This window comes from Callionymus lyra, chromosome 18 (assembly GCF_982586985.1).
Source record: "Callionymus lyra chromosome 18, fCalLyr1.hap1.1, whole genome shotgun sequence".
Classification (NCBI taxonomy): domain Eukaryota; kingdom Metazoa; phylum Chordata; class Actinopteri; order Syngnathiformes; family Callionymidae; genus Callionymus; species Callionymus lyra.
This window is the reverse complement of record NC_141835.1, coordinates 3,888,357-3,907,114: the sequence shown is the minus strand read 5'-3', so window position 1 is coordinate 3,907,114 and position 18,758 is coordinate 3,888,357. Positions and strand designations below refer to the sequence as shown.

Here is an 18,758-nt window from a genome sequence, read left to right as displayed (position 1 = left end):
TTTAAACATTCCAAGATCTAACTAGTCCTTTGTTTCTGTATGTTCTTCTGAGCTCTTATTTTTCAAAATGATCTGTTTTAACGTTAAAATATTAAAGTTAGATCTCATTTTCAGAAATAACTGAACATTTACTGTCGTATTGTACAAACGGTGAAGAAGAGAATGTGAGGCATAAGTATTAATACATTTAGATGAATTAAGTACAATGAAATACTTTTACATGAAAGTACACTTACAAAAATGAAGTAACTCAAGCGTTTATAACCTGGACATCTAGTTTTGAACACTAAAGAACCAGGTTTGAACCGTGCCTCAGAACTGTTGAGCAAGACTCGGGTGTTAGTTTGTGATCAAGTGGAGTTTTTTCATTTCCTTGTGAAGGCGACGTCGATATGAAAGTATGATTCTGAAGAGTCCCTGAAGTGAGCAGGAGGTTTAAATGATGGAGTGATATGAACAGATGTCAGACAAGTGACTTTGTGTGTGGCTGTGAAATAAATCAACACACTGTGTGTAGCTGGCTGCACACAAGTAGAAAGCCTTGTGTTCTGGTTTGACTTGAAGTTGTAGTGAACTCTTCTTTACTGTGTTTTCACTGGAGTCTCCTGAGATGATGAACTGGTTCTTGAAGTTCTCTTCTATTGTTGCATCTTTAAGGTATAAATATCCAATCAGCTTCATCTCTGTCTCTCCATACAACTGCTGGTACCACAGTATGGTGTCGTAGTTCACGATCTGATGTTGACATGATATCAGAACCTTTTCACCAGACGCTGCGATCAGCTCTGTGGGCGACTGACGGACGTCAAGACTCAGACTCAGACCTGTGAGGGACGACACATGAGGAGAGATTCATGGATACACAAGGATATAGAAATATAGTTGATGGTACCTGTCAAGTAACTGAAGACCATCAGACGCATCATGTTGACGTGTGAGTGACAGGTCTCGTCACACACCTGCTGAGAGGACGACGTGATCCTCGACATGAAGTTGAAGTTAGTCCAGAGTTGGGCGGGCCTTGTTAAAAAGGGGGAGGGGCCTAAGTCACAACAGTTGCATGATGGTCTGCATAACCCTACGATGTTTACTAGTCGCACACGGAACTTCTGGTCATAATGTTTTGAACATCTTGATCAAGGGGTTAGAATCTAACTGATGACATCCTCACCAGGAACATTGAATACAATCGTGTTTAAATGACCAACGTTGAAGCCAAAATCATTGCAGTCGCACTGTGCTAACACCAGGGGGGACCAGAAACAATATTTTCAATCTTAAGTATTGGTATGTTAACTTCATGTGACTGGCGTGACCATATATCCCAATAAAAACATGGGGCTGCACGATATATCAAAAAAATATCGACATCGTGATATTGTCACTGATAATTTATAATTATTTATTGTATAAAACAATCATTTCTTAAATACACACTTCGACCAATCAGTGTCACGTTCTGTAAAGTTGTCAATTTGTACTTCTATGTCTCGTTGTTGTTTACGTCTCCGTCCGTCTGTGAACTGTGCGGCTATGGTTACGCGTCTTGCCGGCGCTGACTTAGCTCAGTATATGCAGTAAAGTAATACTAACTTGTGATCTAGTCAAACCCTAGTGATCCAGTGAAGTAATACTAACTTCTGATCTAGTCAAACACTAGTGATCCAGTGAAGTAATACTAACTTATGATCTAGTCAAACACTAGTGATCCAGTGAAGTAATACTAACTTCTGATCTAGTCAAACACTAGTGATCCAGTGAAGTAATACTAACTTGTTAACATAGTTAATTATTTAAAGATTCCAAGATCTAACTAGTCCTTTGTTTCTGTATGTTCTTCTGAGCTCTTATTTTTCAAAATGATCTGTTTTAACCTTAAAATATTAAAGTTAGATCTCATTGTCAGAAATAACTGAACATTTACTGTCATATTGTACAAACGGTGAAATACTTTTACACGAAAGTACACTTACAAAAATGAAGTAACTTGAGCGTTTATAACCTGGACATCTAGTTTTGAACACTAAAGAACCAGGTTTGAACCGTGCCTCAGAACTGTTGAGCAAGACTCGGGTGTTAGTTTGTGATCAAGTGGAGTTTTTTCATTTCCTCGTGAAGGCGACGTCGATATGAAAGTATGATTCTGAAGAGTCCCTGAAGTGAGCAGGAGGTTTAAATGATGGAGTGATATGAACAGATGTCAGACGAGTGACTTTGTGTGTGGCTGTGAAATAAATCAACACACTGTGTGTAGCTGGCTGCACACAAGTAGAAAGCCTTGTGTTCTGGTTTGACTTGAAGTTGTAGTGAACTCTTCTTTACTGTGTTTTCACTGGAGTCTCCTGAGATGATGAACTGGTTCTTGAAGTTCTCTTCTATTGTAGCATCTTTAGAGTATAAATATCCAATCAGCTTTATCTCTGTCTCTCCATACAACTGCTGGTACCACAGTATCCTGTTGTAGTTCACGATCTGATGTTGACATGTTATCAGAACCTTTTCACCAGACGCTGCGATCAGCTCTGTGGGCGACTGACGGACGTCAAGACTCAGACTCAGACCTGTGAGGGACGACACATGAGGAGAGATTCATGGATACACAAGGATATAGAAATATAGTTGATGGTACCTGTCAAGTAACTGAAGACCATCAGACGCATCATGTTGACGTGTGAGTGACAGGTCTCAATCCATGTCGCTCTTGTTAGAAGTGATGACGGGAGGAGCTTTGATGGGCGTCAAGACCATGATGCAACATTGTTTTTCAGTTGACTTCCTTATTGGTGGTTCATAGGCGAGAGTAAATGTAGCTTCTTTCCTTGCTAGATGGGACAGACTCTAGAGGAAAAAAGATACATTCATAATCACAGGACGCCTCATGACTTTAGTGTCAGAAAATATTAGTCCCTTTAACAACACAAGTTATTTATTCATGATAGTGTATCTATATTTAAGATTATTATGATATACATTTTTGGCTTTCAAATCTCATTTTATTTTAATAATAGTTTTTGTTTATTTTTCAATAAAGTCATAGATAATAGTGCGATTTTTTTAAATTTACAATCAACAAGCAAACATATTTAGGCTGTTTGTTTATCTTGTGTCTCAATTAAACGTCTGGCCTCTAGATGGCAGCACTCATCACGTCATCTACAGCTAAAGGATGAATGAAATAGCACAAGATCCCGGCGATGACTGAGGACGAGAGGATACAGTGAGTCCAGAAGCTTTTAAAGCTGATGGTTGGACATATTTTGTTTTGAAACTGAATGAAAGCAGTTACGACTGAGGATGAGAGGATACAGTGAGTCCAGCAGCTTTTAAAGCTGATGTTTGGACATATTTTGGTTTGAAAACTAATGAAAGCAGTTACGACTTCGTCAAGATTCATGTGACCACTGTTGTGATGATGTTGTCGACGAAACATGAGTTCAGGCAAATCGTTGTCTGTCAATCAAATCGTTGTCCGTCAATCAACTTTCAGTGTGAACTTGTGCAAACTTTAGTGCATAGAGTGTGTTTAAGAGCAGGTCTGGGGGCCACATCCAACCGGTCAAGTCATTATTTGAGGTGTGTGTGTGTTTGTGTGTGTTATTGGCTCAGAGTTTAATCATTTATGGATGAAATAAAACATGTCATGCTCTGTTATCACCCTTGAAGGTCAATGATCAAGTTTCAGACACACTTGGTTTGTTAAATCTGAGCTGTAGTTATTTAATGTATATTTTTATACACACACTCGGACGTCTTTGATCTTCTGTCGAAAACATTTCAAGTTAAATATGACAACATAATTATCTGAGTCCCTGAAGTGAGCAGGAGGTTTAAATGATGGAGTGATATGAACAGATGTCAGACGAGTGACTTTGTGTGTGGCTGTGAAATAAATCAACACACTGTGTGTAGCTGGCTGCACACAAGTAGAAAGCCTTGTGTTCTGGTTTGACTTGAAGTTGTAGTGAACTCTTCTTTACTGTGTTTTCACTGGAGTCTCCTGAGATGATGAACTGGTTCTTGAAGTTCTCTTCTATTGTCGCATCTTTAATGTATAAATATCCAATCAGCTTTATCTCTGTCTCTCCATACAACTGCTGGTACCACAGTATCCTGTCGTAGTTCACGATCTGATGTTGACATGATATCAGAACCTTTTCACCAGACGCTGCGATCAGCTCTGTGGGCGACTGACGGACGTCAAGACTCAGACTCAGACCTGTGAGGGACGACACATGAGGAGAGATTCATGGATACACAAGGATATAGAAATATAGTTGATGGTACCTGTCAAGTAACTGAAGACCATCAGACGCATCATGTTGACGTGTGAGTGACAGGTCTCAATCTATGCTGCGTTTGTCAGCTGATCGTGCAGAGGTGGGCGTGGCCTAAACAAATGGGGAGGAGCTATAATACTTGAAGGAAATGTTGATGGTTTTGTGTTTTTTTGCTCATGTTGACCAATTATTGGTAACAAAACGTGTTTTATCATATTTGTTATCAAGAATGATTTCAAATTTCAACCACTAACTTCTACTGCTGGAGTTCATCCCAGCATCCTGTGTTGAGGGGCGGGGACACCCTGGACAGCCCACCTGTTCTATCAGGGATGCAGACAACCACTCGCACTAAATATTTTAGTCATCCATGAACCGGTTCTTGCGAGAGCGAGGAAGATTGAAGAACCTTTGTGTTCTCCGGCCAAACACTATCAACTCTTTTATGTTTTCATATTTATTCATCACTTTACCTGCTAATATGTTGTGTTTTCATACAACAATATGATAATATACACTATATATTCTGTTCAGTTAAAAAAACATTAAAGTAAAACTCAGTAAATAATTAAAAGAGAGTAAAAACACATGAATAAATCCAGAATTAATTTGCTTATTTCCTTATTAAGGTTGCGGGGGGAATCCCAGAATCTTCGGGCAAGAGACGGGGGACACCCTGGACAGAACTCCAGTGTGTCACGGGCACAACAGAGACACAACCATTCACACACTCGTCCATTTGTTATATAAGCCTTAAATAATACCAATTTAATTGCATATTTCACAAATGGTTGCTTTATTTAATTTATTTTAATTTATTTAACTATTTCATTATTTATTTCCTCGTGTACTATTTCAATATAATTATATTTACTTCTAAAAGGTATTTCAACATCATCCGTGTGTATGTTCTGATAAAATAGATGGTTTAAAAACATCAGTTTCATATATAGATGTTTGAGCTGCACCTGCTGTGATGGTTCACACTCGTGTCAAACAAGGTCAAGTCAGGAGCGTGATAACATCTCCTCGTGTGGTTGACGGCAGGTGTGTGTGTGTGTGTGTGTGTGTGTGTGTGTGTGTGTGTGTGTGTGTGTGTGTGTGTGTGTGTGTGTGTGTGTGTGTGTGTGTGTGTGTGTGTGTGTGTGTGTGTGTGTGTGTGTGTGTGTGTGTGTGTGTGTGTGTGTGTGTGTGTGTGTGTGTGTGTGTGTGTGTGTGTGTGTGGGTGAGATTTCCTCTGAAAGGAAGCTTCGCTTTTGCTCTTCGTGGGTTTTTCTGTGCAAATGACGATTCTATAGTTTGTGCAAAAGACCTTCAAGTTAGCAACACATTTGTTCAACACCTTGAATTCACCTTTTTTCAATGTAATATGTAACATGTATCTTAAGCTCCAGCTCTGATATGATATTATATCCCATTTGTTCCATATTTTTATATATATATGACCTTTTCATGACCTTGATTATAACATCTTTAACACTTGTTAGGTTTTGCTTTTTCTCACTATGAAATATCTAAATAATATATATTAAAATATATATGGAATTCATTTATTTTCCGCCACTTATTCCCTTATGGGGTCAGCGGGGAGGAAACCGGAGTGCCCGGAGTAAATCCTATTCATAATATATATATATACAGTATATTTAGCTCCAGAAATGTCTGATTCTGTCATTGTTTCCACTTCAACACGATACATTTTGTTCTTGCGTTAAAGGCAAGAAAGCAGTTTGTGATTCTGGTATAAAATATAAAATATTCCATTGCAAAAAATAAAGAACAAATGCATTATTTCCCTCTTCTTTTATAAATAAAATTCATTCTAATAATGCCTAAAAAGACCTGGTACTTCAAATGGAACAGAAGATTTTCTGAACGCAGTCTCCCCCTGCTGACACTGTAAGAGTAATGCACCTTGAAGAGAATTAAACCATAGCCCTGAAGAGCGTTTTGTTCTCTGTCTATTGTTTACAATATAATATATCAATACTTTATTATAATATATTAAAACGACTAATATACTCATCTGTTTTTACACTTTATTTAAATTAAAATTTTCACTCGCATTAACATCAAAATATAAGATTCACACAAGATTGTGTAGAACATGAATCCACAATTGTGTGTATTTAAAAGTAAAATATATAATTCAACACCCCCTCAAAACAAACAACAACAATTGAATCAAATAAAGGAAAAAGGAAACATCTTTTAATATATATTTTTAAATGCTCCGTAAATCCACTTTGATAACGAGCGCGTTTTTCCGATAGATGTAATTAATATTTCTGCCCATAGATGGTGCTGTTTATTCGTTTTTTTACCAGACAATGATCCAGCATTTTTGTAGAATTAAATTTAAAACAAAAAAAAACATTGTTACCTTTTTCTATTGCTCTACACTGAACGTTTGAATTTGGTATCACAAATAATACATTTCATTTCCTGTGAAGAATATTGTGTTTATCTATTTCGACAAAAGCAAGGCAGGATATCATGTTCTGAGTGTTGAAAGTGTTTTATTTCTATACTTCATTTACATTTAAATACAGTAACGACTTCACAGTCCTTAAACGTTGCTATTGTGCGACTGGGCTCTATTTCTTTAACAACTTGACATTTGAAAAAATGCCCCAGAATAATATTTTGTAAGATACAACATAGTTTACATAGTTGCTGTTTATACACAAACACAATCGAGTGAGGCGTCTTCAATACACATGGAAAACTGAAAATCAACTTGAGGTCAAAAGGTCACGTGAGAATCCTCGTCCCTGGTCGACCCATGAAAATGTTCTTTATTGCTCTTCAGGCTGGAGTTTGTGGGTGGAATTTAGGTGGAAGATTGAAATATCCAGAAGATATTAAGTTCTCAAAACTACTGCTGGAAAATACTTTGAGTATTGTTCTCAGGTCACCATCAACGCTTGAAGATTCTCCTCCACGATCTAAACACACCTTTAGAAGTCCGGTGAGGTGAAGGTGTTGAATCCGGGCTTGTTGTGCATCAGGATGTTTTGTGCTCCTCGGAACTCGTCGGCGATGTCGTCGAACGTGCGTCCTCTTGTCTCCGGCAGACGAAACCAGGTGAAGACGAAGGCGAGCGAAGCCACCGTCATGAAGAAGAGATAAACATACGCGCCACAAATCTTCTGTGAAAACAAACACTTTCTTACAACACGATTGGATGAAAACGTGTCACAGGATTAACAATCGATCTGTGACGTCAACAATCTACTTGTACTTTTCGTTGTTTTTAATTAATTGTCATTTTTAGGTGTGAAAAATCATGAAAAAATCTTAAAAGAAAACTCACAATATAATAAAATATCTCATGATTATTTAAGGAGGAAAAAGAAAATTCAAAGATGCAAAAAGCGAACCATGATCCGACAAAGAATAACTGAAAGTAACTATTAAATACTACATATATTTTTTGAACTATTATTCAATGTTCTGTATATTGCCTGTGACCCCTATTTCATATATAGTTTAATTTCCTGTTACCATCATTATTGTTTTGTATTATTTTACTATTAACACATTTTTACATCTTACAATTTAATCTTTTTTCCTCTAATATTTCACACAAATATTTCTTATATTATATATATTATAATATATATATATTATATTATATGCTGTTAGCCTGATGATCTCAAGTTTTCTTTTTTATTCAGAAAGTTTCCTTTTCACCCAAAAATAGGTCTGACATGCATCATAAATCTAAAGACAACCATGTCTTCATTTTCAGCATTAAAAATAGTTTTTTCTTCACTCGTAGCTCGATCGTGTTTTAAGACTCGATCGATGAAACCATGATGGATGATGGACGCACCAGTAGTGGAGGGAAGAGCAGCGCCAGGACGAACTTCCCTCCCCAGTTCAACATGCTGGTGAAGGACATGGCGATGGGTCTCCCCGGTTGGTCGAACAGCTCGGCGGCGATGAACCAGGATATGGGACCGGGGCCCAGCTCGTAGGCCGAGATCAGGCAGAAGACCAGAAGGACCTGAACGCTGCGTAGATCCGGGACTATATGCTGAGCACAGAGAAGGAGACTCAGCTGATGCTTGTGTAGCAAAGCTAACACACACACACACACACACACGCACACGCGCACACACCAGCAGAGAGTCCACCACAGTCATCAGTAAGTTGCAGACGGCGATGGAGATGAAGCCGGTCAGCAGCAGCTTCCTCCTCCCGGCTCGCTCCATGAGGAAGAACTGCAAGACATTTCTTAACTTCTCAACATGGACGCTTGATGCTTGAAGTGTAAACAGACTCTCCTGCCTCTGACTACAGTCGGAAACACACTTTTATACAACGTTTCACTGCGACAACTCCTCAGGTACTAAAACGGTCAAAACTGGAGTCCGTTCCAGTCCCTCCAACATGCCGTCACTTCCTGTTAACCGGGTCTTAATACTTCAGTTTGTGGAGAGAAACGGTCAATGCAGAGTGTCACGAGTCGTTTATTCGCCGCTTCAAGTCAAACAAAATACAAGCTTTACGATCGATCAGACGCACTTTCTTCCGGCAACTCAACAACAACAGTTCAATAGCCCCGGGAGAAACGGTCTCGAGCTGTAGAAACATCGCGATATTTAAAGCAAATTTCCCGCACAGGGTGTCGACTCTTTCCGGCAAATGGTTCTTTCAAGTTGCCTGTGACTCGATCACCCGCATAGCGAACTTCCTAACTCCCTTCTTGCCATCTAAGATTTAAATGTTCTCGGGTGGGGGCCTCTGTCTTTCAGCCCCCCCCTCCTAATTGTGTCCAGCTTCGTTCTTTGATCTTAACCAGTGAAGACAGTGAAATGTTGATTGTGAATGTGTATTTCAAATTTTCCCACTCTTAGATCAAGCGAGTAATTTATACTTTATATTTTGATTATCTTTTAGCGTTAATTTAAGTATGGCGTATACGTATAGTGTATAATAATTTTTAATCTAACAGTACTCACAGCCACCAAAGTGAAAGTCACGTTGACGGCTCCGACGCCCAGGGTCAGGAACTTGGCCTCTTCAAACTTGGCCTGAAACATTTTCGTGGAATAGTTGATGATCTGGAAGAAGAAGAACCTTTATATTTTAACACATTTACCATATATTTTCATCTATAAGGCACATTAACTGGGTGCGGCTGGCGGAGTAGTATTACAGAGTAGTACCACAGAGCCCCTCAGAGTAGTACCACGGAGCCCCTCAGAGAGAGTCTCCGTAGAGTGATGTTTACGGAAGCCAGACTGAAACTTCTCATGGATGTCGCTCTGATCCAGGAACAAAGATAGTTGCTCAAACACCACCTTCTCCAAGATCTTGGACAAGAAAGGGAGCTTAGAAATAGGCCTGAAATTACTGAGGTCAGTTGGGTCTAAGCCTGTTTTTTTGAGCAGAGGCTCCACAATGGCATGTTTAAATGCATTGGGAAAAACCCCTGTGGAAAGGGAGAGGTTCACCATATTGGTAACCCAGGGGCCAATTATATCAAATACTTTGATAAAAAGCCTACAAGGAAGGATGTCATCTGAGCAAGAGGAGGGTTTCATCTTGTTCACTAGTGCCGAAATATCACCCAAAGATACAGCAGTGAAGGAAGACCAAGAGGAGGAGAGGGGCTCAGAGACAGTAGGGGTTCCAAACAAAGGGGGAGAGATTTTCTCTTTGATCAATTTAATTTTGTCAATGAAAAATCTCAACAATGCAACAGAGCCCCTCAGAGTAGTACCATGGAGCCCCGCTAAATAGTACCACGGAGCCCCTCAGAGTAGTACCATGGAGCCCTGCTGAATAGTACCACGGAGCCCCTCAGAGTAGTACCTACGTAGCCCCACAGAGTAGTACCACGTAGACCCGCTGAATAGTACCAAAGAGCCCCTCAGAGTAGTACCATGTAGCCCCGCAGAGTAGCAGCATGGAGCCCTGCTGAATAGTACCACAGAGCCCCTCAGAGTAGTACCACGTAGCCCCGAGGAGTAGTACCACGTAGCCCCGCAGAGTAGTACAATGTATATTTTAACTTGACACTGCATATGAGGTTCATCCCTCTCGACAACAGTCCCAGCAACAATGACCTGAACAGCTCCACTTAATGCTTTGAGGCATTTTAGTTTATTAAAGTAGTACTAAAGCGTTTTGAGTGATTTCTGAGCTCCGTGTACTACTTAAAATCGGTTCAAGTTCTGAAAAAAGTAGCTCAGTGAAGACTGACCGCGTTGAATCCCGACAACTGGCTTCCCAAGTTGACGATGAGGACGATGAAGATGGGCTGCCTGTAGCTCCTCCTCCTGAAGAACTGCCTCACGGTGAGGCCGGTCTGGGTGTGAGCCGCCTCGTCCTTCATCTCCTCCAGCTCCGCCCTCACTCTGTCTGGTCCTCCTCTGAGCTTCAGGAGAGCTGCCGGACAGACGAGTCAGACGAAGCCATCTCTGGGTCAGTGGTTCGAGTCTCACCGGCCCGAGCCTCGTCCTCTTCCCCTCTGTTGATGAGCAAGTATCGAGGGCTCTCCGGGCAGAAGGGCAGGATCAGGTACTGCATCAGGGCTGGGATGAGGGACAGGGACAACATCATGGCCCAGTTTTCCTCCGTGCCTAGAACTGACTCCAGACCAGCTACCTGCAGATGTTGCGCACAAACATGTCAATGATATCATCAGTACATCACAACATGACAGGTTCATTGTAACGTGACCTGAACCTCCCATAATGCTTTGCTGCCCAACCAATCAAAGTGGTTGATCACTTTTGACATAGATGTTGACTTTTAAATACAGTATTGTAACGACCAATCAGCCGCTTGTAAAAAGGCATCATGGGAGCTAACAGATCTGTTGGCGCCACTTAAGTTGTATTAAAGTTTATTTTCTGTTCAGGTAAATGTTTTGTAACAGACAAACGGACAAAGACGAGGAGCTTGAAACTATATATTTAAATGTGTAGTATTTTACGCAAAAAAATATTCCACAAAACAACCAGACCATGGAAGGTGAACCGTGACATGGCGAAGATGTTTTGATTTTAAAATATTTTTTTAAAAAGCTGCTTCACGTGTGACACACAAGTAAAAAAGAAGTCATAAGTAGTTCCTACTTCCAGGGTTGGAATAAAACGTATCGTCCGCTTGTATGTCCTCTTACCATGTAAGTAAGTAAGTAATATTTGTAGAGCTTTTCCAGACCAGGGTCACAAAGCGCATAAACAATCAAACAATACCCAATAAAATATATACTTAAAACCGAGTACACCGAGACAAACACAAGAGTCTCAGAGAATCAAGGAAAAGCTTGAATCAAAGTGTCTTGAGATGTTTCTTGAAGGAGTCAGTAGATCATCAAACACAGATGTTTCTTGAAGGAGTCAGTAGATCATCAAACACACATGTTTCTTGAAGGAGTCAGTAGATCATCAAACACAGATGTTTCTTGAAGGAGTCAGTAGATCATCAAACACAGATGTTTCTTAAAGGAGTCAGTAGATCATCAAACACAGATGTTTCTTGAAGGAGTCAGTAGATCATCAAACACAGATGTTTCTTGAAGGAGTCAGTAGATCATCAAACACAGATGTTTCTTGAAGGAGTCAGTAGATCATCAAACACAGATGTTTCTTGAAGGAGTCAGTATATCATCAAACACAGATGTTTCTTGAAGGAGTCAGTAGATCATCAAACACAGATGTTTCTTGAAGGAGTCAGTAGATCATCAAACACAGATGTTTCTTGAAGGAGTCAGTAGATCATCAAACATAGATGTTTCTTGAAGGAGTCAGTAGATCATCAAACACAGATGTTTCTTGAAGGAGTCAGTAGATCATCAAACACAGATGTTTCTTGAAGGAGTCAGTAGATCATCAAACACAGATGTTTCTTGAAGGAGTCAGTAGATCATCAAACACAGATGTTTCTTGAAGGAGTCAGTAGATCATCAAACACAGATGTTTCTTGAAGGAGTCAGTATATCATCAAACACAGAGGTTTCTTGAAGGAGTCAGTAGATCATCAAACACAGATGTTTCTTGAAGGAGTCAGTAGATCATCAAACACAGATGTTTCTTGAAGGAGTCAGTAGATCATCAAACATAGATGTTTCTTGAAGGAGTCAGTAGATCATCAAACACAGAGATGTTTCTTGAAGGAGTCAGTAGATCATCAAACACAGATGTTTCTTGAAGGAGTCAGTAGATCATCAAACACAGATGTTTCTTGAAGGAGTCAGTAGATCATCAAACACAGATGTTTCTTGAAGGAGTCAGTAGATCATCAAACACAGATGTTTCTTGAAGGAGTCAGTAGATCATCAAACACAGATGTTTCTTGAAGGAGTCAGTAGATCATCAAACACAGATATGTTTCTTGAAGGAGTCAGTAGATCATCAAACACAGATATGTTTCTTGAAGGAGTCAGTAGATCATCAAACACAGATATGTTTCTTGAAGGAGTCAGTAGATCATCAAACACAGATATGTTTCTTGAAGGAGTCAGTAGATCATCAAACACAGAGATGGTTCCAAAGCTTCGGAGCAACGGTCTGGAAGGATTTCTCTCCTCTGGTCCGGAAGTTCAGGAACCATCAGTAGATCCTGATCCACAGACCTAAGAGCCCGAGCTGGGGTGTAAGTCTGGATCAGATCACTGATGGAAGGTCTGACCATAAATAGATATGAAAGTAAGAACCAGAATTTTAAATTGATCCTGAAAGAAACTGGCAGCCAGTGAAGAGTTTGAAGGAGAAATGTGAGTTCTTCTAGAGCGGCTCAGAATTCTGGCTGCAGAGTTTTGTATGAACTGCAGGCGAGACGATCCTTCTTGTTTAGACATGAAAATAAATACAATTACAATACAATAGAATAAACGACACAAACACATGGATTATAAGATCCAGATCATGTTGTGACAACATTTTCCTAAGTTTAGAGATGTTTCTCAGTTGAAGGAAACAGTTTGTGGTCAGTGTCCATTAATGTATCGCTGTAGATATTAACTATATACAGTATTACACATTTTTTCTGTCATGGACGACAGATTTAAAACAGAGTGACTGAATGATGGCGAGACAACATGTGTGATGAGACGTTTGTAAAGGTCAGAATCGAAGCACATTATTGTACTTTACGAACATAAACATCTTCTCGTTCCTGTTATGATGGTTTCTTCAAATCAAACTTTAGCTCCTGTTCATGAACGTATGTCGAATACACTGGAAGATCAGTTTCAAGATCCTCTCACTTGTTCTCCGTCACGACTTTTATTGTTTCTTGATTCATGACGAATCAGATAACTCACAGATGACCTGATAACCCTCCAGCAAAGCCCGGTCTTCTCCACTCATTTCCTCCCTGATCTGTCCTAGAATCAGAGCCGAATTCTTCCTCCATCTTCCCCGCGAGTCAGAAGACGTACCATTCCCACCAGGATCCCCGAGGCGAAGGACACCTGGTTGAGGGTGGCGAAAGCCCCCCTCAGGTCGGTGGGCGACACCTCCTGGATGTAGAGGGGGTTGAGGCTCATCACCAGGCCACAGAACAATCCAAACACCAGTCGTCCCAGGATCAGAACCTCGAAGGAACCACTGGCTTTGGAGGCGAACATCAGACCCGCCCCCACCACAGAGAGGCAGTTGACGATCAGGATGGAGTTTCGCCTGAAGGAGCAGAAAATGGAATCATTGTGCGCAGAATAAATAAAGTTACGAAAACAAGGACTGACCTCCCGTAAGAATCTGCCAGATATTTGACTCCTAACGAACCCAACAAGGCTCCGAAGTCCTTGACGCTGACGGAGAACGACCACAGAAGTGTGAGCGTGTGATCTGGCATCGACTGGTTGTGTCTGGCCTTCCAGGTTTCATTGAAAAACTCCTCGATGATCTGGATCAATGAACACAGAAGAGGCGGATTAACTCTGAAGACCAGATACAAACCATTGGTTTGATTGTGTGATTGCTGAAGGCATCTTAACTTTGTGACGCATCAAACCTGCAAATTATATCCAATTTTAATCATTCAAACTTTTATTAATTCGTCTCGTTCCCGAAATGCAAGCTATGTTCTAGCTTTCTTTTATCCCTTCAACTCTTTCCTCTATTCCTCTTTTTCTACCCTTTCTTTCTCCATTCACTCAAATGAGGAAAAGCCTTCATCTCATGTTTTAACTCTTTCCACTTTGACCTTAAGGTACTTTCATGTACTCACACCTAGAAACTACATTCAACTTTAAAAACACTTTTGTAAGTAAGTAAGTAAGTAATATATATTTATATAGCGCTTTTCGAGACCAGGGTCACAAAGCGCTTTAACAATCAAAAACAATACTCAAAACAGTACATACTTCAAAGATCAAGACAACACCGAGAACAACACAGGAGTTCGAGAAATTCAAGGAAAAGCCTGAACAAATAGAAACGTCTTAAGATGTTTCTTAAAGGAGTCAGTAGACTCCATCAAGCGCAAAGAGAGAGGAAGATTGTTCCAAAGCTTAGGAGCAACAGCCTGAAAAGATTTCTCTCCTCTGGTCCTGAGCCGTGTGCGTGGAACCATAAGTAGATTCTGATCCACAGACCTCAGAGACCGAGCTGGGGTGTAAGGCTGGATCAGATCAGTGATGTAAGGAGGAGCCTGACCATGAATAGCTCTGAAAGTAAGAACCAGAATTTTAAAGTTGATCCTGAAAGAAACTGGAACTTCTACAACTAATTGGACTTCTACTTCTTCTACTTTTACTACTAATTCTACGACTTCTACAAATTCTACTTAATTTTTCTTCTGATCTTCTTCTCTTTCTTCTTATTCTTCTTCTCCTTTGGATTCTTCTTTTTCTTTTTGTCTTTGCAACCTTTTTTAGTTTATTTCAGTCTTTGTTCTTTATGCCATAATTTCAACGGTTTCCATTTGTACTTTGAATACTAATCCAATACTTTCAAGTATTGTCAGCAGATTCTGCATTCATGCTGACTTTTCTTCGTGAAACGCAAACGTTCTAGTTTTAGAAGAACTTTACATCAGGAGATTTTGCCTTTTTTCACAGAATTCTTAATATTTACCTTTGTGGTATCCCTTGTGTTGTCTCTGGGTCAAGGTGAGCGACCTCCACCACTGCATATGTATTTCTGAGAGCCAGGGAGGTCATTGACCTTTGACCCAGAGACAAACATAAGGGTTAAATGATCCAGAGCCGGACTGGAGGTTTGAATGTTGAGCATTAATTTTTTCCTCCATTCGTGATCTAAACAATGACCCGCGGCAAGAGTTTGTTGTTTGTTTCTGTCTCAGACTCGTGTTCCTTTGTTTGTCACGAGAGACGAGAAGGATTATTGACATCATGTTGTTCCCCTTCAGCTCCTGGATCCCGCTCACCTTGGCCGGAGCGTTGACGTTCCCTGTGTGGTAGCCGATCTGCAGGGAGCCCAGCACGACTGCCAGGATGGAGATCAGGAGCGTGGCGGTCAGATGGCCCTGAAAGCAACTTGATTCTGTGAGTTGAGTTCTGTAGACAAAAGCTGTTTATATTAAAATTCCAAGACTGCAGCCAGATTTGTTTGCTTTGGAAACTTTGATTAAAAGTAGTTTTTGTATTCATTGTGCAACTTTAAGGGTTTGAGGGGCGAGTATGACCTTAAGAACAGGCCAGGAATCGTACTATCAACCCTCCAGGCCACGAGAAGTGGATTCATGTCTTCTCAGTACTAGTATTGTCTAGAATACGTTGATAGGATACGATATATTGTTATACTGTATGACAAGGATATATGTGGAGTATTGTCCAGTACTTGACTCTGGTTTTGTGATAGTGTAGTAACAAGTATATATGTATAGTATTGTCCAGTACTTGACTCTGGTGTTGTGATAGTGTAGTAACAAGAATATATGTGTAGTATTGTCCAGTACTTGACTCTGGTGTTGTGATAGTGTAGTAACAAGAATATATGTGTAGTATTGTGCAGTAATTGACTCTGGTGTTGTGATAGTGTAGTAACAAGAATATATGTGTAGTATTGTGCAGTACTTGACTCTGGTGTTGTGATAGTGCAGTAACAAGGATATATGTGGAGTATTGTCCAGTACTTGACTCTGGTTTTGTGATAGTGTAGTAACAAGTATATATGTATAGTATTGTCCAGTACTTGACTCTGGTGTTGTGATAGTGTAGTAACAAGAATATATGTGTAGTATTGTGCAGTAATTGACTCTGGTGTTGTGATAGTGTAGTAACAAGAATATATGTGTAGTATTGTGCAGTACTTGACTCTGGTGTTGTGATAGTGTAGTAACAAGTATATATGTGTAGTATTGTCCAGTACTTGACTCTGGTGTTGTGATAGAGTAGTAACAAGTATATATGTGTAGTATTGTCCAGTACTTGACTCTGGTGTTGTGATAGTGTAGTAACAAGAATATATGTGTAGTATTGTGCAGTACTTGACTCTGGTGTTGTGATAGTGTAGTAACAAGTACATATGTGTAGTATTGTCCAGTACTTGACTCTGGTGTTGTGATAGTGTAGTAACAAGTATATATGTGTAGTATTGTCCAGTACTTGACTCTGGTGTTGTGATAGTGTAGTAACAAGTACATATGTGTAGTGTTGTCCAGTACTTGACTCTGGTGTTGTGATAGTGTAGTAACAAGTATATATGTTTAGTATTTTTCAGTACTTGACTCTGGTGTTGTGATAGTGTAGTAACAATTATATATGTTTAGTATTTTTCAGTACTTGACTCTGGTGTTGTGATAGTGTAGTAACAAGTATATATGTGTAGTATTGTCCAGTACTTGACTCTGGTGTTGTGATAGTGTAGTAACAAGTATATATGTGTAGTATTGTCCAGTACTTGACTCTGGTGTTGTGATAGTGCAGTAACAAGGATATATGTGTAGTATTGTCCAGTACTTGACTCTGGTGTTGTGATAGTGCAGTAACAAGTATATATGTGTAGTATTGTCCAGTACTTGACTCTGGTGTTGTGATAGTGCAGTAACAAGTATATATGTGTAGTATTGTCCAGTACTTGACTCTGGTGTTGTGATAGTGTAGTAACAAGGATATATGTGTAGTATTGTCCAGTACTTGACTCTGGTGTTGTGATAGTGCAGTAACAAGGATATATGTGTAGTATTGTCCAGTACTTGACTCTGATGTTGTAGTATTTACAGACCACATGATGAAGACGTAACTACTTTCATTTTTTTTCAAACCAAAATATCTCCAAACATCAGCTTTTAAAAAGCTGCTGGACTCCCTGTATCCTCTCGTCCTCAGTCATCGCCAAGGATCTCAATCTCTCTTTAGCTGCACGTAATCACTGCTGAAAGTTAATTTCCACACAATAATGTATATTCAGTGGATATTTGCATTGTAAAAAATGGAAATGAAAATCTAATAAAATAATAATAAAATAACTTTCATTAAAATCTAATTCTTATTTGAAAGCCAAAATAAAATGTTAAATAATCGATTCAGTTATATAAATACGGTATTGTGAAATAATATATTGCGTTATTTACCGTAAGTATATGGATATTTACCTCTATGAAGTACCCTCGTTGAGGGGTATAGTACTACTACTTTAGTAGGTATAGAACGTGTTGTTTGGGCATCAGTAGTGACTTGCTGAGTAAAGTAATGCAGTATTTCTCAAACTTGACAAAACATCATCACGACTGATCCTGGACCAGCGACCAGGAGCGTTTGTTCAGCAAAGAATGTTTTTTCCAGAATGTTTTCTCCTCGACGTTCACAAAACCAATATTGACTCTTTCCCTCCTGTCAGCGAAACTTCACTTCATGAAGAAGTGGTGTCTCGTGTTTTCACACCTCGCAGTGATGTGTCTCATTGAATAGTGTGCGACTTTTCCTGAAGGTAAAAATGGTTGAAAACCAACATACCTGCTGCGCTGCCATTTGAGAAGATGAGCTCTTGTAGAAAGATGTTGCCTTCAATGTTGTCTGCTGCACACAGTAGAGAGAAAGTGTTAACAAGAAGGATGTGTGTCGCCTGCAGTTCATACTAAACTCTGCAGCCAGAATTCTGAGCCGCTCTAGTAGAAGAACTCACATTTCTGCTTCAAACTCTTCACTGGCTGCCAGTTTCTTTCAGGATCATTTTAAAATTCTGGTTCTTACTTTCAGATCTATTCGTGGTCAGACCTTCCATCAGTGATCTGATCCAGACTTACACCCCAGCTCGGGCTCTGAGGTCTGTGGATCAGAATCTACTGATGGTTCCTGAACTTCAGGACCAGAGGAGAGAAATCCTTCCAGACTGTTGCTCCTAAGCTTTGGAACCATCTCTGTGTTTGATGATCTACTGACTCCTTCAAGAAACATCTGTGTTTGATGATCTACTGACTCCTTCAAGAAACATCTGTGTTTGATGATCTACTGACTCCTTCAAGAAACATCTGTGTTTGATGATCTACTGACTCCTTCAAGAAACATCTGTGTTTGATGATCTACTGACTCCTTCAAGAAACATCTGTGTT

The 18,758-nt window shown here is 39.8% G+C and overlaps 1 protein-coding gene across 1 annotated transcript; it reads right to left on the bottom strand.

Annotated features, from left to right (window-relative positions):
* Positions 1–7,237: 7,237 nt before the first annotated feature.
* On the bottom strand, positions 7,238–18,177 carry slc2a1c (solute carrier family 2 member 1c). The gene is made up of 10 exons (XM_087780379.1): positions 18,163–18,177; positions 15,633–15,731; positions 13,987–14,147; positions 13,681–13,921; positions 10,736–10,898; positions 10,495–10,679; positions 9,248–9,349; positions 8,405–8,506; positions 8,116–8,319; positions 7,238–7,429 (listed from the first exon to the last, which is right to left on the bottom strand). The coding sequence occupies exons 1-10, from the start codon at positions 18,175–18,177 to the stop codon at positions 7,238–7,240; spliced, it is 1,464 nt and encodes a 487-aa protein (XP_087636505.1).
* Between the last annotated feature and the right edge of the window lie 581 nt (positions 18,178–18,758).